We start from the raw sequence: 17651 nt of genomic DNA, 5'->3' as shown, positions 1-17651 counted from the left end.
CAGCCTTTGCACACGCTCTGTTTACATATAGGTGGTTCTTTTTTGGAGCCATCTGAGGTTGAGGACATCCTGCCCCTGTGGCCCTAGTACTTGAGCGTGTACTCCCTAAGAACAGGGACATTCCCTTACGTAACAACAGCACAGCTGCCAACATCGGGGACTCTGGTGAAACACCACCACTGTCCGTTTCACACTTCCTATGCAAATTTTACCAATTGTCCCAATAATGTCCTTCATGGCATTATTTTTTCCCGTCCAGATCTCATCTGGGACCACCTATTGCATTCAGCTGTCATGTCTCTTTAGTCTCCTCTAAGCTGGCATGCAGGGCAGCAGTGGTTCAGTGGTAGAATTCTCACCTTCCGTGCGGGAGACATTGAGTTCAGTTCCTGGCCACTGCACCTCATGCTTGGGCACCAGCTGTCTGTCAGTGGGGACTGGCATGGTGCTGTGATGCTGGAAGCTCTGCCACCAGTATTTCAAATACCAGCAGGGTCACCCATGGTGGACAGGTTTCAGCAGAGCTCCCAGACTAGGACGACTAGGAAGAAAGGCCTGGCAGTCTACTTCCGAAAAATCAGCCGATGAAAACTCTGGGGATTGCAATGGCCTGATCCCTTTGTGCGTGGGTTCACCTTCAGCTGGGGGCTGACTCAACAGTGGCCAACAAGACTTTGACATTTTGAAGAGCCCAGACATAGGTTTTTCGGGTTTCGGCCACCGCCCGAGCCCTGGGCAATGAACTGACTGCCCCCCGTCCGGCCTCACCCTGCAGCCTCTCTGTTCCCTTCTTCCCTCCCAGCTGCAACTCTGAGGTCAAGTACGCCTCAGAAAAGCACTTCCGGGACAATGTCTTCTACGCACCTGTGCCCACCGTCACGGCCTACAGCGAGACCATCATGGCCGCGCCCAATTGCACGTGGCGGAACTACCGCAGTCAGCTGACCCTGGAGCCGCGCCCGCGCGCCCTGCACTTCGAGAGCACCACCATCATCTTCCCCAAGCACGCGCGCAGCTCCTTCCGCACCACCCTGCACTGCAGCCTGGGCCGGCCCAGCCGCAGGTTCGCTGCCAGCGTCCTGCTGGCACAGCGCAGGGCGTCCGGCACCACCCCGCCCAGCCCCGAGGGGCTCTAGCGGGAAGTGGCCTGGCCCGCAGTGGACAGGGCGGGAGCCCTTGGGAGGGCCGGAGGGCGGGCTCGGCCCAGTGCCCCGTGGGAGGGAGGTGGGGCCGTGGGCTGGACAGTGGGGAGGGAGGCGGCCCCAGGCCCACTACGCTGCTGTCTGACCCCCCCCCCCCCGTGCGCAGGAAGTAGTTGAAGCAGCTGTTCTGTGAGCACCTTAAGGCCCCGTGGACATGGCCTCTGGCGAGCTCTGGCTGGAGACAGGCACTGTGGAGGTGGGGGGGCCACCCACCCCCTGCAGTGTGTCTGGGGTGTGCCCAGGAGGCAGAGAGTGGCCGAAGAGGGTGCTGGAAGGATGGAGTGCCTCCCTTGGTCGCGGAGTTGGCCGCAGTTGGTGTCTCCAGGGCTGGTGACCCTGGTTTGAGGCTGTGTGAGGGAAAGGGTGCTGTCCAGGTGTGCCCCTCATTCCTGGAGAGGAGAGGGCTGCGTCCACACAGGCCTTTCCAGCACCAGTGTCTGAGGGGTGTGCCCAGGTCGGGAGCATGGCTGAGCAGCCCCCTGGCCATTAAGCCTGGGCTCTGAGCCCACGGTGGTGGTGTGGGGGGCGGCGGTGGTGCCCGAGGTCTGTGGTATGGATGGACAGGGCTGAGCCCACCTAAAGGGAGGCCTCTGGGCACAGCACCCAGCACTTCACCGTCAGGCTCCCCGCTCCACACGATGCCTGCAGGGCAGAACTCTGGAGTGTGGTGGCCCCGAGCTCAGCCATTGGCTCCTCTGGGCCTCCTGTGCTGGGACGTGACAGACTCAGGTCCTTCCTGGAGGTTTTAGGGTCACCCCTGAAGGTGGGAGAATGTAGAACGGAGGCATGTGAACAGCAGGGCAGGGGGCTTTGTGCTCCCTGGAACGCATGCAGGCTCGAGTGGGAGGAGCTGACGGAACCCGCAGATCCGCATGGACTCGGGTCGAGCTGTCCCTGCCACTACCCTGGTTGCCCCCGAGACGGAAGGGCTCTGCATGGCTGTGCTGTGGAGGCAGGGCAGCCTGGTGTTCACGTCCAGAAGAGGCAAGATGACAGATGGACCTTACGTTGACTCAGCAGGTGAATTTCTCTCCACCGAGGTGCTTTGTGATTTACAAGTAACTTAAGTCAGTTGATTATCTTAATAAAATGCACAAACCTGAAGTGGCCGCCTCTGCTGTTTCTTTGACCCTCAGACCCTGCCGTTTTACTCCGTGGCCACCCCCTTTGCTCCTGCCTGAGGAGAGTTCCTGGAGGGACGCTGCTGCCCACTCTCCTCCAATGAGAGCGTGGGGGTGACCTCCCAGAGCTTAGAGCCCACCCCAAGACTGCCTGTGTGACCACTGCCGCTGGGGAGCGAGTTAATGGCTGTAGGCCAGGCCCAGCCCTCACCCAGGGACACAGATGGGGTCTGTGTGGAGCCAGGAGTCTGCATAGTGACGTGTGTGGCTCTGCACCCCACGTGCCCATTAGCAGCGCTGGGGAGCAGCCCTCACTGCAGGGGCCTCTGAGATGCTGAATCGCGAGCACACTGAAACAGGCTGTGGACAAACAAGTTGGTGGGAGGGGGTGCTGCAGACAGCTTCAGTCACAGGAGTGGAAGGAGCTGGGTTTGGACCCCCCCAGGCTGTCCATCTGTCTCTCTGTCCATTCATCTGTATCTCTGTCCATTCTTCTCTCTCTGTCCTTCTGTCTCTGTGCATCGAGCCACTTCTCTCCCTGTCTACCTCTCGGTACAACCACCTCTATCTATCCCCCTCCCTACCCCTGCCCTGTTCACTTTCTGCTTCCCTCAGTTGTGAGGGAGGGGGGAGGATTACACTCCCAAGCCCCCGTCACCTGCCCTCCTGGCCCACCACTCCCAGGCAGAGAGGAAATCTTTGTAACTTGAGTATAATTCGCTTTTTAATCAGAACGTGTGTAAATGACAGAACACCACCACCGTGTGCAGATGGTGGCCACAGAACGCGCATCAAGTTCTTTGTGCCCGAGGGAGGGAGGGAGGCAGGCAGGACGGGGCTGTGGTTGGTGCCCCCGCCCCTCCGTCCTGTGGCGACGGTCGCCGCCGGACCGCCTGCACACGGCTCTTGAACGGTCAGCAGCAATAATACTGGGTAAGTCCTTCCTCGCGTAGAACATCTGAATTCATTCATTGAAGGTATCAAAAATATACCCTGTAAACCAAGACATCTGCCTTTCCTTCCCACCGCTGCAGCGACGATGTGTGAAAAACAGTCCAGTTGCTCAGAGCGGCTGCTGCCCCAGGCCACACCCGGCCGTAACTTACGCCTGCCTTGGTTTCCAGCAGTCCCATGGCCAGGGCAGCCCATGTGGCAGGACGAGTGTGCTGGGGGCTGGACAGGGCCTGTGTCTGTCCAGAGCACTAAGCAGGATGGGGGGACGCAGGGGCTGCTAGCTCAGTTTAGACTTTGGTTCCAAATGCATTAGGGGGGGAGGCGGTGTGGCCTGGGAGGTGCGTGGTCGTCCTGCTTTGGGTCCCTGGCCGTGGGGTGTGGCCACCACCTGCCTGCTGTGCCCTCCCCTCCCCTCCCGAGCACCAGGTAAACATCCCCTGAGTAAGGTCTGCACAGGGCTAGCCCGGGGCGGGAGTCTTAGTTAAGGCTTTAGACAGGCAAGGATGCTGGCTCTGGACAGACGAACAGACTCAGGGGCTCCTTCCTTAGCAAGGGGAGTTGGCATCCGCCTGGCTCCTCACCCTGCTGCTTGCTGGACCCTGGCACTGCTCCCTGGAGTCACTCGCTGTCGGAGAGCGTCTCATACTGTGAGCAGAGCAGAGGCTTGGGCTCCTCGTCCCAGGCATGATGGGGGCCGGCCAGGGACCCGCTGCCCACGGGGAGGCCAGGTGGTGGTGGAGAGGCCATGACACCTGCCTGCAGCCTCATGATCAGGGGGTTGTAGGGAAACGGCGTGGAGCCTGTAGGGGAAATGGCCAGAGGCCCTGTAAGCCAGGCAGCCCCCAGAAATGGGCTATTCCATTTGGAGTCTCTGTACCTCCACCACCCCCAGCCCTAATCAAGCCCCCACATCCTTTGCCTGGACGGTAGCAGTAACCCGCCTCACTGTTCTGCTCTTGGGGCTATTTCCCAGCAGCCAAGGGATCTTTCAAACTGACCTTGGCTCATGGGCTTCTCTGCTTTAATCCCTCGGGGGCTCCTCACTGCTTGTAAGAAACCCAGGATTCCCTATCCCCCATCCTTCATCTTGGCCCTCATCACTTCCAGGATCTTCTAACCTCTAACGTGAGGGGCCAGAGACTGGCTTCCTGGAACAGCTCCGATCACACACTATACTGCCCCCTCCCCACCCCTGTGGACGCCCACCTGCAGATGAGGGCCGGTCCTCCCACACCCGGTTGGTGAGTGGTGTCCGGCGGTTGCAGTCCCCCTCCGAGTGCACAGATGAGACGGAGGGGGGCCGGTCCCCAGATGCCAGCCCCGGGGCCGGGGACTTGGCTTTCCGACTGCTGGGTCTGCCGGAGGTCTTGGTCTTCCCACCAGCACCACCTGCAGGAGGACAAGTGGGAGGGCCGCATTGGACCAAGAAGACAGCACAGGGTTGGGATTGGGGTGGGAGCGCCTCCACAGAGGGAGAACAGCAGGGTGACTCTCTGAGTGGCTCGGTGTATCCCCACCCCAGACAGGCTAGGCTTAGGACATGAAGGAGGTCAACCAGATGGCCAGACCCAGCTGCGAGCCTACAGTTTGGAGGAGAGTTTCCATAGGAAGCAAACTAGTGGGGAGAGGGGGCTGGATTGTTCAGAGTTCCTGAGGCTGCCAGCCACCTAGGGCTGCCCCAAGGAGGGAAGCCACGGTCCTCACTGGTGGCCAGACTGCAGTGGGGCTGGGAGGTTGTAGGCCCTCTGCCGGGAAGCCTGGGTGCCAATTAAGAGTCTAGAAACTTCCTGGAGCCTCCACATCCAGGTACCCTACTCAGACGTGGAGCATGCATGGACAGGTGCCCTGGGGCAGAGAGGAAGGGAGCTGGCTCCTCAGCACATGCTCCTTTGAGGGACTCCTGGCCTAAGTCTATCACTAGGCCCAGGGGTGTCCACAGGGACCAGTGGGTCGTCCCGCGAGGAGATGGCAGGCAGGCTGGGACGTTGGGGCGTCTCAGGCACCTCTGTCCAGCAGGGAGGGGGGCTCAGCAGCAGGCTAGTGGTTTTAGAAAAGCAGCAGCACTTTGGAGCCCAGTGGGGGGCAGCTTCGGATTAGCAAACTCCAGAAGGCAGAGACGCACAACCACAAAGTCACAAGCTCCATAGCTGGGGTGAGAGGGTGAGAGGCAGACGCGGGAGCACGGATTAAGGACCCTGGAGGGGTGCGGCGCAGTCTGCAGACCTGGCGAGGCGAGCGAGTGGTCACTCCGTCCGTCAGCAGTGGTTATGGGGAGAGCAGCGGGCAGGCTGGCACTGGCAGTCAGAGGGTTAAAAGCGTTGGCACTGAGCGGCGGGTGGTCTTCCCACTGCTCGTATTTACCCATGAGAGCCTTCCTAATTATTGCCTCCAGCCCCATGTTGGTGCTGGCGTGCTCCTGCACCGCCTGGCTTCTACAGGTCATTAGGCCTGGGAGAGAGACGGACAGACAGACAGACACACAGGGCCGAGGGCAGACCAAGGAGGAGGGGGAGACACGGGAAGGGGGGAGAGAAATACACGTGAGCACATTTCGGCACAGCGTCCCGTCTCTGTCCTCTCCCCAGCCCCTTTATGGCTTCCTGTGGGAGGGAGGGGGCATGAGTGGAGGGTCCCCTCTGACTTGGGAAGCCCCTGGGAGGGGGGTTGGGGAGGTTACATGGGCCCCCCAGCCTCATTCCAGCTCTGCCCTCTGGGGAGTCGGAAGCCTCCTTGCCCCCAACCCCAGCTGAGACTGATTTTGTTGAAATTCTAAGTGGTCTTAGAAACGGAGGGGGGTGGCGGGGTGTGGAAGATGTGCTGGGGATGCTGCAGGGCGGGCTGTCCCGTCTGGGGAAAGAAGGGGTTGCTGGGAATTGGCTTATGCCAGAGGTAGGTGCTGGGGGTCCACCTCGGTTCCTCAGGGCTGGCAGGGGCTCAGGGAGGGGACGTGACCATAGGTCTGTGCTCCCACACCTGAGGCCCTCAGCCCCCTGCCTACCACCCCAGCCGGGCCTCACACTCCACCCGCCTGCCTCTCCCCTCCCAGCGACCCACAGAGAGAGAGCGGTGCAAAGACGTGGGGAGGGCACAGCCATGCAGTTACCGTGCGTGCGTGCGTGCGTGCGTGCGTGCGAGGACAGGGCGGAGCTCAGAGACGACCCAGCCCGCCCACACCACCCAGGACAAAGTGGTCGAAGCAACAGACTGGTCGCCAACGGGTCCTTCCAGAAACCACGACTCAATCATTTTTAAGCCTTGTCTGTTTACCAGATTTTCTTGTTTCTTGGGGCTGGAGGACCGTGCTGGGGGACTGTGGCAAACCCCAGATGGGCATCTCTTTAAATGTCAGCATTTTTGTGAAACCAGACTTTGCTGTCAAAGACTGCGACGAAGCTCAAGCCATTTCTGCCTGCAGATTAGCAATGTTTTTTGTGACATTTCTGCTCTGAGTGACTTGTACAAATACAAACTGGTCAAAACCGAGTACTTCTGACCGCAAGCTTGAGCTGACGGCTAAAAGCAACTCCAGAAGTTCTAAAAGCACGTTTCTATGGTGATTGTTTGCCGTCTAGATTTTCCTCTTTTTAGTTCCAAACTCATCTGCAGCCACAGATGCTCGGTCTACCTTCCTAGCTGTGTTTGTGCCACGTTTCATTAGCTAGCTTGTAAAGAAAAAAAGCCCGTTCATCAAGAAACAGTAAAATTTCCAGAAGGGGCTGGTAAGCACGAGGAAAACATATTTCCGGTCCTACGCAGTAAGAAAACACCACTACTGCCAGTTCCCGCTGAGTCAACCCCAACTCGTGGCGACCCCGTGTGTGTCACAGAACTGCGTTCCATATATAGGTCGATATTTTGGAAGTAGATTGCCAGGCTTTTCTTCCAAGGTGCCTCTAGGTGGGCTTGAACCTCCAACCTTTCAGTTAGCAGTGAGAACATTAACTGTCCGCAGCACACAGGGACTCCCAAGAAAACACTAGAAAGTGGAAATAATGAGGCAAGGAGTCCAGGGCCTGGTTGTTCTCATTGGAGGAAAGTTGTAGCAATCACTGGGGTCATCACAAAGCTGGGCAGTAAACTCAAACATCTCCATTTGTAAAAGACAAAACCTGAAACAAGGACCAGAGTCTGGAAAAAAATCTGCTGCCTAAACTGCTAGAAAGAAAAAAACTGTAGCTTACAAGTTATAGCACACACCTAACCCCACCCTTCCGCAATGTTCTGTGTACACACACAGCCGTGTGTCTACTACCTAGGTCAAAATTTAGAACGTTCTAGAAACATTCACTTTCACTTATCTGGTTGTTTCAACCAAGCTGTCTCCTGCCCATTGCCTGGGCTGCATCTAGAGACTCCAGAAGACTGACGCCGCCCAGTCTGGGCCCCATGCACCCCTGCCTAGAGCAAGGACCCTCACTGGAGGCACTGATGGCCTTGAATAACATCTAACTGGATCACCCTGGTGTCCTGTGATCACCCAGTTCCCGGGGCAGGCCAGCAAGACCCCATGCTCACTCTCACCACAGAGGTCCAACAGCTCTGTAAACAATCCGGCCCCTCAGCCCACCAGGCCCCCTCAGTCAGACGCAACAAGACGCTTCTTCAACACCCCACCCCCATTCCTCTCCTAGAGGCAACAGAAGTTTAGTGGGGGTCCAACCCTACAGTCCCCCAAGTCCAAAATACCTACAAGTCTGGTTTTCACTTAAAAAAACGCACGTGGTTTTACACCTGCTTCTGTAACACTCCTGCAGTTCATCTGGGGAAAAGTAAGCTTCCCCCAGTATCTGGGTCTGGATTCCCAAGGACAAGGGCACTTCATCTACGATAACAGGCCTTGTGGATCCTGGGGCTCCCTGCCCAGATGCTCAACCCCCATCAGAGTGGCTGAGCAAACGCAGCAGAAGACATTTCCAGAGTCATGTGATTAGCTCTGGATCACAGGTGCGGGGGGCCTCGTGATTTCTCTCCAGAGACGTCTACCGTGCAACCTTCCTGTCCAGTGAGCAGCCTCTATGACTGCCTGCCCACTGCAAGCCTATTCAGATAACAATGGGGGACCAGACGAGAATGGGGGGGACCAGAGGAAAATGGGGGAGACCAGATGAGGGGACCATATGAGAACGGGGGAACCAGAGGAGAATGGGGGACCACACGAGAATGGGGGGGCAAACAACACAAGAGTGGGGGGACCAGAGGAGAACGAGGGGACCACATCAGAACGGGGGGGAACCAGAGCAGAATGGGGGTGCGAACGACAAGAATGGGGGGTGAGCTAGGTGAGAACGAGGGGGACCACGTAAGAACGGGGAGGGGGAGGGGGACCAGAGGAGAATGGGGGGTGAGCTAAATAAGAACGAGGGTATGAACAACAGACACTCCTGTCCCCGTGGCTCTTCTGGGAACTCCCAGGGCCACACACCCTGAGCCTCCTCCTAGGTCCCGCGCACCCAGCCCAGTCCTCCAAGTGGCAGAGGCCACACACCGTGAGCCGCCTCCTAGTTCCCGTGCTCCCAGCCCAGTCCCCCATGTGGCAGAGGCCACACGCCCTGAGCCTCCTCCTAGGTCCCAAGTACCCCGCCTGGTCCTCCAAGTGGCAGAGGCCACATACCCTGGGCCTTCTCCTAGGTCCCGAGCACCCAACCCAGTCCCCCGAGTGGCAGCGCCGGAGTAGGGGTGGGCACAGGGGTGGGCAGGTTACCTGATCCGCTGATGGCTGGCATGTTGAAGATCTCCGTGCCTGGCTGGCCCATATCTAGAGAGGACAACAAGGTGAGTGAGACCCATGGGTCCTGGGAACTCTCCTGCCCCGTGAGGTCTAGGCCAGGTACCCCATCACCTGGGTTCTTGTTCCCGCAGGAGGTCTGGCCCAGGGCCTACAGTTCAGCACTGCTAACTGGCTTGGGGTGGTGGACACTGCTGCCCACTGCCCATGCTCAGCAAGGCCCTGGAGGCCAGGAGCCTGCCCAGTGCCCACCTGCTCGACTGCAACCCCCAGCACCCCAGTAACAATGCTTCCCGAGGGTACGGACTGCGAGAGTGTTCACCCACTCCCCACCCTCTCACTTGTACTTCTGAGGACCTACTATGCGCCGGGCTCGGGCCCGGGAACCGAGTGCAGCATGATGCCGTGTGTACACGAAGCCTTGACAAGGCCCGCCCGGGACTCAGCACAGACCTGTGCCCTCCACTGGGCCCTACCGAGCACCTGCCTTACGCCAGGCACTATTCTAGACACCACATTCTGTGCCAGCGAGTGCCTAGAAGGAGTGGCAAATACCCACAGCCCTCCCGGGGACCCTCGAATGCAAGGCCAAGGCCAGGGAATAGGTAGTGTGCCCTTGGGGTGTTTGTGGCTTCTGCACCCCAAGGCAGGCCCGGCCTGGCATGGCCATGCTCTCAGGGGACAGGCGGCCCTTACTATATTCTGGGTCATTCCGGCTATGGGTGTTGAGCTTCTTGTTGATCTCTTGATTCTTGGATCTGACCATGGCGGAGTTGCTCTCGGTCAGCTTGCTGAAGAAGGCCGGTGGCTGGCTGGTGTTGCCTGGAGACTTGGAGCCCATCCTGTGCCAAGGAGCAGATACCCCAGGTCAGCTCATTCAGTGCTGAGCTTGCATGCCCTTGGTGATGGGGAGCTCACCACCTGATTGCTTAGCTGTTTGGAATTCGACATCTCCCACCCATCCCTGCACCCCGTTATCTCTCAGGAAACCAGGTCTCTTGAAACTTTCTCTATAGGTCACACGCCTTAAGCTTGAGATATCTCTGGAAACACCCAGCTGCCCTGGAGAGCCATCCCTGTGTGTCTGCTCCAGCCCAACCCTCTGATGAGGCTACGATCACACCCTGCCCCAAGGCTGGCAGCCTGGCTTCTTTCTCTGTCTCCACAATGCCTGACCCTAGTTGGGACCAGCAGTTAACTCGTTATTTCCCAGGCCGTCAACAGATGCTAGCGTGAGGGGTCAGTCTGTGCAGATACCCCAGCCTATGCCTCAGAAGGCTGCGCCCCCAGGTTGGAAGAGCTTGCCAAGCAGGCCCGGAGTCACCCCACTTGCCCTGAGGCCCTTGCTGACCTCCCCATGGTGGGTCAGAGCTGAGACCAGAGCCCCCGGGAGGAAGGAGTGCCCTGTGGTACCTGGGCTCCGTCTGCTCCCCATCCCGGTACAGCAGCGGGTACACGGCACCCCGAGGGTGCCCAGGCTCGGCCATGCCCTCTGGCGGGGACACGGGCTCGATGCCATCCTTGCCACTGCCCAGGGCTGAGGTCTTGCTGGGCTCTGGAGACCTGGGTAGAAAGGAGGGTCCCGGCTGGGTCAGCGCTCTGTCCCAAAGGGGCGTTCCCACCCAGCCCTGTGGCACTTAGAGCCAGCACTGGCCCACGTGTTCTCTAAGGCACCATGTTGTAAAAATGTCGTTTCTATAGCAAGTTCTTCTGTTTTTACCCACGGACCCTAGAAAAGCTGGCAGCTACAGCACGCCGAGCCCTGCTTTAGGCCCTTCAGCATCCCCCGAGCCAGGGTCCCGCTGCTCCCGGAGTGCCCTGCTGGCTCCCATTCCACGCCCCACTCGTGGTGTGCCCACTGCCTAGAACGCCTGCCTCTCCCCACTGTGCCGGTAACCCTGTGGTGGGACTGTGTATGTGAATGTGTGGATAAGTGTGAGAATGTGTATAGATATGGGTGAGCATATGTGTGTGCACGAAGCATGAGTGTATGTATGTACACGTGGGTGTGGGTGTATCTGGGTGTGTCTAAGCCTGACGGTATGTGTTTCTGCATGTGTGTGTGTACGTATGGCTGTGCGTATGTACAACAGGTGTGTGTATAAGCATGTATATGTGAGCATGGGTGTACGTGTGAGCACGTATGCATGTGGTTGAGTATAGTTACCTGTGAGTGTCCACGTGAGCATGTGTACATTTGTGTGTAAATATATATACAATAGGTGTGAGTGTGCACTTGAGCGGGAGTTATGTATCTGAGTATACATACAAATGTGGGTGTATATGTGTGACTGTGTACATGTGGGTGAGTGTACATACACACAGGTGTGAGTCCACACGAACATGTGCCTACTTGGGTGTATACGAGTGTGCGTGTGTGCATATGAGGATGTGTACATGAGTGTGTGCACATGTGGGTGTATATACACGTGTGTGTGAGTATACGTACACACGAGTGCAGGCTGCTCTCCACAGCTCACAGCTCTGGCTCGAGCCCCAGCCCTACCCCTGTGGATGCACCCATGTGAGTGTGCTAACGCACTTCTCCAGGCCTCTATTTCCTTATCTGTAAAATGGGGACTTGTGTGTCACCCATGCTCCTGGGTGGTAAGAACCCGAGTCCGTATATGTCAGGTATGCAGACCTGACCCTGGAGCCTGGGAGTGTGGCACACTTGCAAGGTACAATTGCCCAGGTGTGACTGTGGCCAGGCTCCCTCACACCGAGCCTCGTTCTTCATCTGGCCGAGGCACCTGACTGCCAGCCTGCGAGGTGACCCCCACCCCACCAAGCTCACCTCTTGCCCCCTTCACTGTGTGGGGAGCCCCGTGCCGGGGCGCTATGGTCGGGAGGCGGGAGGTAGAGGTCACTGGGGGCACGGCGGAGGTCCAGGACAGGACAGCTGGCTCCAGGGAAGGAGTAGAGCGGGGCGGGGAGCGGGGTGCTGAGCTGCTGTGGGTGGTGCCGTGTGTAGTCCTGGGTGATGACCTCCTGCAGGCAAGGGGTGGGGGTCAGGGGGCGGCACCTTCTCCACTGGCCTACCCTCCAGCCTCCACGTCCCTGTGGCCAGAGGTCTCAATCTGGTGGTCCCAGAGGGATCAGATTTGACTGGCCAGTGTTAAAATTAACAACACACAAAATAAAAAATCTGAGACCAACAAGGCCACAGTATCCTGAAGACCTGTACTCAGGACTGTCAAGCCCCCAGCTGGGGGAGAAGCAGCCACACCACTGAAGACTGAGACCCTGGGATCCCTGGAATGTCCCCTGCCCCAGCTTGTTCCTCAGGTCTCCCCACAGGGACTCAGCTACCCCCTGGACCTAACACCCCCCCACCCCCAAGCCTGGTCCTGCCCGAGGTGCAAAGACAACAAGGAGGGCAGAGAAGGAGTAGTTACACTGATGTGCTGGGCCAGGGTGACTACCCGCTGGTGACCTTTGACCCCTGGGGCAGCCGGGGGCAGTGGGCTGGACGAGGGCTGGCTCTCAGGCAGTTGCCGCAGATGTGGGAGGTGGGCCACCTCACCGCTGAGCTTCATGGGGCCTGTGGGCACAATGAGCAGATCAGCGGGCCAGGATAGCGGAGACGGGGGCCACCTGCCTGGGCCTGCTGTCAACCCAAGCGCCCCCTCTTCTGTGTGGCCCGGAAATGCCTCCCCTCTGCGCCTCAGCCTCCCCTCCCTGCCTCAACCTCCTCTCTACGCCCCAGCCTCTCCTCTGTTCCTCAGCTTCCCCTCCCTGCCTCAGCCTCCCCTCCCTGCCTCAACCTCCTCTCTACACCTCAGCCTCTCCCTCTGTTCCTCAGCTTTCCCTCTATCCCTCAGCCTCCCCTCTGCACCTCAGCCTCCCCTCTGTGTCAGTGGACAACGACTGCTGTCCCACCCCCAGGTGCTGGTTTGCTGGGGATGTGGGTGGGCCGCACCTGGCTGCTTGTGCCGCAGCTCGCCCTCCAGGTGGCTCTTGTCAGCCCCCTCGGGGTGCTTGGGGAGCCCTTTGTCGTGTGCCAGGCCAGGTGGGCTCACGGGACTGACAGGCTCCACCCCATCGGGGCTGTAGCTGCCGCCGCTGCTGCCACCATGGTAACCTGCACAGGGCGGGGGCAGTCAGGACCAGGCTGGTGTCCCGGGGCTGCTGACCTCTCCCAGCCCCCACACTGGCTGGTCAGGAAAGGGGAGACCCAAGCTGAGGTGGGGTGGGCAGATGGAGGGGACCAGACCAGGGTGGGTAGGCAGCCAGAGAGGAGTGACAGAGGAGTGGTCGAAAGAGAGAGAGAAAGACCAAGGTAGAGGAACTGAGAGAGGCAGGAAAGGAGGAGCCGAGAGGGACAGACAGTGCACCAGGGAGAGGGAGAGAAAGGGAAGGCAGGGGCAGGGTAGCAGGTAGCTGGCAGGGTGAAGGCCAGGTGGGCTGGTCAGGTGAGGCTCGGGCCCCGACAGTCCTCCTGGGGCCACAGCCTTGGCAGCCCCTGGCCCGACAAGAGGGGCGTCAGGAAGGGGAGGCCGAGCGTGGGGTCCTCCCTCCTCCCAGGGGCCAAAGGCTGGGGCCGGAGCAGCCCAGAGACCCACCTGCGGCAAGGGACTCCCAGCCCCTCCCTGAAGGATGGGGGCTCCCTCCCCAACCCCTGGCACCGTCTGCTTCAGCTTCTCCACATCGAGCTCGACTGACACACAGCAGCAGGCAGAACCCTCGCCCTCAGCAGCCCACTCCCGCTCCCCAAACGAAGGCGCAGAGGGGCAGGTGGAGGCGCGGTCGGCGTTAAAATCACAGATCCACTCATTAACGGAAAAAAATGAAAATCCAAAAAAAAACAACAATAATCATGGTCAAACAACGTGCGAATGACGAGTCGCCCTCCGTCGGGGCGGCGGCGGCTGGAGGGACTGTCAGAGCGTGCAGTCGGCAGCAGCGGCGGCAGGTTGAAAAACAAAATACCGAAACCAACAAAAAACGGGGAAAAATAAAAAGCAGAGATCTGGCAGGATCTTTAGACCACAAGACGCGGCGGGCGGGCGGGCGGGCGGGCGGCGGGCCGGAAGTCTTACCATCGCGAGGGGAGACGATGGCCAGCGAACCTCCTTCTCGCGGCCCCTTATCGTGGGCAATTTGACGCATGATTATCGCGTCTATGAAGGTGGCCGCTGTCAGGGTGGTCTTACCCAGAGAACGGAGTTCCAATTCCTGGATGGAAAAGGGTTTACTTTGAGTCTTTTCCCGGGGTGGGTCTGTGGCCGAGGCGGGCAGCGCCGGCTGGTCCAGGCTGGCGTGGTGGGCAGCGAGGCTCTTCGCCGGGGCACGGGCGATGGCTGCGTGGCTGGGGCCGGGGGGTGGCAGAGGCCGGGGCTCGGAGGCCTTGCTGGGGGAGGAGGCGGGTTCGAGTGCGGCGCGGGCAGGGGGCTTGGCGAGGAAGGCGTGGCTGGCGTCAGTGCGGAGCCGCTCGGGCCGGGCTGCCCTCGGGGTCTCTTTGGACAGCAGAACAGGCTCCATGAGGGTGGGGTAGACCCCATCGAGGGTGCCACCCAGCGGGCAGTGCGTGGCGGGTGGGAATGTGGCGGCCGGGCGGACAGGAGAGGAGGTGGAGGTGGACCTGGGAGGGAGAAAACGGGTCAGGCGGCTGAGGGAGCCACACTCAGGGGTTCATGTGCACCCGGGCGCAGTCACTCCTTCACTCCAGCACCCTCAGTGAGTCTCGACATCCCTGGGTAACAGCCATACTCTCCGCTGTTCCCCGAGTTAATCGCCCTCTGACTTTGACCTGCAAGCCTCTGGGGCATGGCCTCGCCCACCTCGTTCATTCATTCTAAAAACGTTTACTGAGCACTTACTATGTGCCAGACACTGCTTTAAACAATTAGACAACTGCAAATGAGCCAAACCAAAGTTCCTGCCCTCATGGAACTTACAACCCAGGTAAGGAGACAGACTATAACCATGTTCGTAATCGATAAGAAACCTATCAGAGGGCAGGAACCAAACTCAGTCGCTTGATGGGACAGAGAACGGCAAGGAGACTCTCAGGCAGGTGGCAGGGGAGGCTTTCCTAGGGGCTGGCATTTGAGCTGGGAGCCGCTCAGGAGGCAGGAGGACGTGAGCCTGGTGACGGCCTGAAGGAGCATGTGCAAAGGCCGAGGCAGCTGTTGCACCAGTTCCCTGGATGCCACCACAGCCTCCGCCTAGAGCACTCTCCCCAGTCCTGCAGGACTCACTCAGCCACTTTTGAGCTTCACATGCCCCCTCCTCCAGACAGCCTTCCCTGACTGCTACCTGCCTCGCGATCACTGTGTTCCCACACCCAGTTCAGGGGGGTGACCCATGGCAGCAGGCCCACCCCAAAGAAGGAACATACAAACACACCACCTTTGATCCTCGCGTGACTGCTCAGGATAACAATTATCCCCACTTGCGCAGATAAGGAAACTGAGGCTCCATCCACCTACCCACTCATCATCTGCTCATCTACCCACCCACCCACCCATTCATTCATCTACCACCTACATGTCCACCCATTCATCTCCCCTGCACCCATCCATCCATTCATCTACCCACCCACCTACCCATCCATCCATCTACCGTCTACCCATCCATCCATCTCCCCCATCCATCCATCCATCCATTCATCCTCCCACCCACCCATTGATCCATTCATCTACCACCCACCCATCCATCCATTCATCTACTACATACCCATCCATCCACCTACCATCTACCCCGTCCATCCATTCATCTACCACCCACCTACCTATCCATCCACCCACCTACTCATCCATCCATTCATCCTCCCACCCACCCATCCATCCATCCACCACATACCCATCGATTCATCCATCCACCAAACCCACCTAACCCAATCACTCATCTACTACCTACCCATCCATCCATCTACCGTCTACCCATCCATCTCCCCCATCCATCCATCCATCCATTCATCCTCCCACCCACCCATTGATCCATTCATCTACCACCCACCCATCCATCCATTCATCTACTACATACCCATCCATCCACCTACCATTTACCCCGTCCATCCATTCATCTACCATCCACCTACCTATCCATCCACCCACCTACTCATCCATCCATTCATCCTCCCACCCACCCATCCATCCATCCATCCATCCACCACATACCCATCGATTCATCCATCCACCAAGCCCACCTAACCCAATCACTCATCTACTACCTACCTATCCATCCATTTAGCCTCTCATCTATTCATCCCATCACCTATTCACCCTACTGTCTATGCACCTACCTACTTACCATCCACCACCCACCCTCCCAGTCTATCTTTCAACTCAGCCGCCCATCAGCTTGCCAACCATATCATCTACCAACCACCCATCCAACTACTGTGCATCCCCCAACCCAGCTACCCACCCATCCACAGTGCATTCACATACAACAATGCACCTGCTCCTCTGCCACCAACCCATACTCCCCCACCCTGCCGGTCCCCTCCCACGTGCCAACCTGGCCCACCTCAGGACCGTGGGTGTGCTAGGCTCCATGGCAGTGATGATGCCCTTCATGCCTGTGTTGTGCAGCACGCTGGGCCGTTGCTGGATGGCATCCTGGGTCCGTGGGGAGATGGGCGAGTGCTGGTGGCTATGGGGGTGGGAGGCGGGGCGGCTGCTGCTGTCACCACCCCCAGCACTGCTGCCGCTGCTGCTCTGCTCTGTACCTGGGGATAGGCACTGGGTCAGCAGTGTGAGGTGGGCCTCCCGCAGCCCGCAAGTATCCCCAGCGTGGGGACGGGGTCTCTGTTGCCCACCGGGCCTCCAGATGGGTGCGTGCTCCACCGTCGTGGTGGATGTGAGGATGGACTTCTCACGCTCCCGCTCCCGGTCTCGCTCCCTCTCGGATGAGGACGTCGCGGTCGGCTTTGTCAAATGCGTAGGACCTCCTGGAACACCAAAAACCCGCGACTTAGTCCAGTGTCTGGGGGGGGCCTGACTTGTCTTCTGGGGGTGGGGCGCAACAGCAAAGCATCTGCTGGGGGCCACACCACCTTCTCTCCCAGGCCTGGGGTCGTGACGGGTGATGGAGAAGTGTCCTACCTGCTAGGGACCACACTACCCTCTTTCTCAGACCTGGGTTCGTGAGGGGGATGGGGCACTACCTGCTGGAGGTCATACCACCCTCTCTCCCAGGCCTGGGGTTGTGACAGAAGACAGGGGAGTGCCCTACCTGGGGAGAGCGGGGAACTGCTGTGCCGGCTGCTGAAGGCCTGGGGAGCGGGTGGGAGGTAGGCGAGGCGGTCTATGGTGGTAGCGGGAGTGCCTGGGGTTGGCGGCACCAGCACGGGCAGGTGTGGCACTTGGGACAAGTCGATGATTCCTAGGGAAGAGAGGGCCGGGGGCTGTAGCTACAGAGAAGAGAGTACCAGGCTGCTGCTGCTACGCCCCTGCCCCAGGGTACTCTTCTTCTGAATGCTCAGGTCTGGTAATCCCACCTCCTCATCTTGTTCCCAAGCCCTGGAAGTGGGCACTTCCTGAGACAGGCATCTCTGGGTGACCTTAAACATCCAGTACTCTTCTAGCCTTTGACACCTACGTAATCATTTTCCTCTATTCAACCCCCTCTGTTCAAATATGCCTAATATGACTTTAATTTTTCCCATGGGCCCCTGACTCAGACTGGGTCACTCCAGAA

General features: G+C 59.0%; 2 protein-coding genes across 27 annotated transcripts in view; one reads left to right on the top strand and one right to left on the bottom strand.

Annotated features, from left to right (window-relative positions):
- Positions 1-2306, top strand: part of RFLNA (refilin A) — a 148847-nt gene extending 146541 nt beyond the window's left edge. For all 3 annotated transcript variants that reach the window (XM_049866167.1, XM_049866166.1, XM_049866169.1), the window contains one exon: positions 803-2306. In XM_049866167.1, coding sequence (XP_049722124.1) covers positions 803-1136 — 334 coding nt within the window. In that variant the 3' untranslated portion in view covers positions 1137-2306. The remainder of the gene's footprint in view (positions 1-802) is intronic.
- A 700-nt stretch (positions 2307-3006) lies between these two features.
- The window catches only part of NCOR2 (nuclear receptor corepressor 2), a 207854-nt gene continuing 193209 nt past the window's right edge, over positions 3007-17651 (bottom strand). For 15 of the 24 annotated variants that reach the window (XM_049866137.1, XM_049866140.1, XM_049866134.1 and 12 more), the window contains 13 exons: positions 17187-17336; positions 16771-16902; positions 16479-16680; positions 14045-14586; positions 12925-13086; positions 12401-12546; positions 11800-11993; positions 10416-10565; positions 9699-9844; positions 8979-9032; positions 5501-5725; positions 4484-4666; positions 3007-4077 (listed from right to left, as the gene is read on the bottom strand). In XM_049866137.1, coding sequence (XP_049722094.1) covers positions 3896-4077; positions 4484-4666; positions 5501-5725; positions 8979-9032; positions 9699-9844; positions 10416-10565; positions 11800-11993; positions 12401-12546; positions 12925-13086; positions 14045-14586; positions 16479-16680; positions 16771-16902; positions 17187-17336 — 2468 coding nt within the window. In that variant the 3' untranslated portion in view covers positions 3007-3895. The other 9 variants (XM_049866149.1, XM_049866158.1, XM_049866151.1 and 6 more) reach the window with 5 other exon arrangements.

The sequence above is a fragment of the Elephas maximus genome, chromosome 22 (assembly GCF_024166365.1).
Source record: "Elephas maximus indicus isolate mEleMax1 chromosome 22, mEleMax1 primary haplotype, whole genome shotgun sequence".
Lineage (NCBI taxonomy): Eukaryota > Metazoa > Chordata > Mammalia > Proboscidea > Elephantidae > Elephas > Elephas maximus.
The sequence above is the reverse complement of the archived record's forward strand: the minus strand, read 5'-3'. Positions and strand labels throughout refer to the sequence as shown.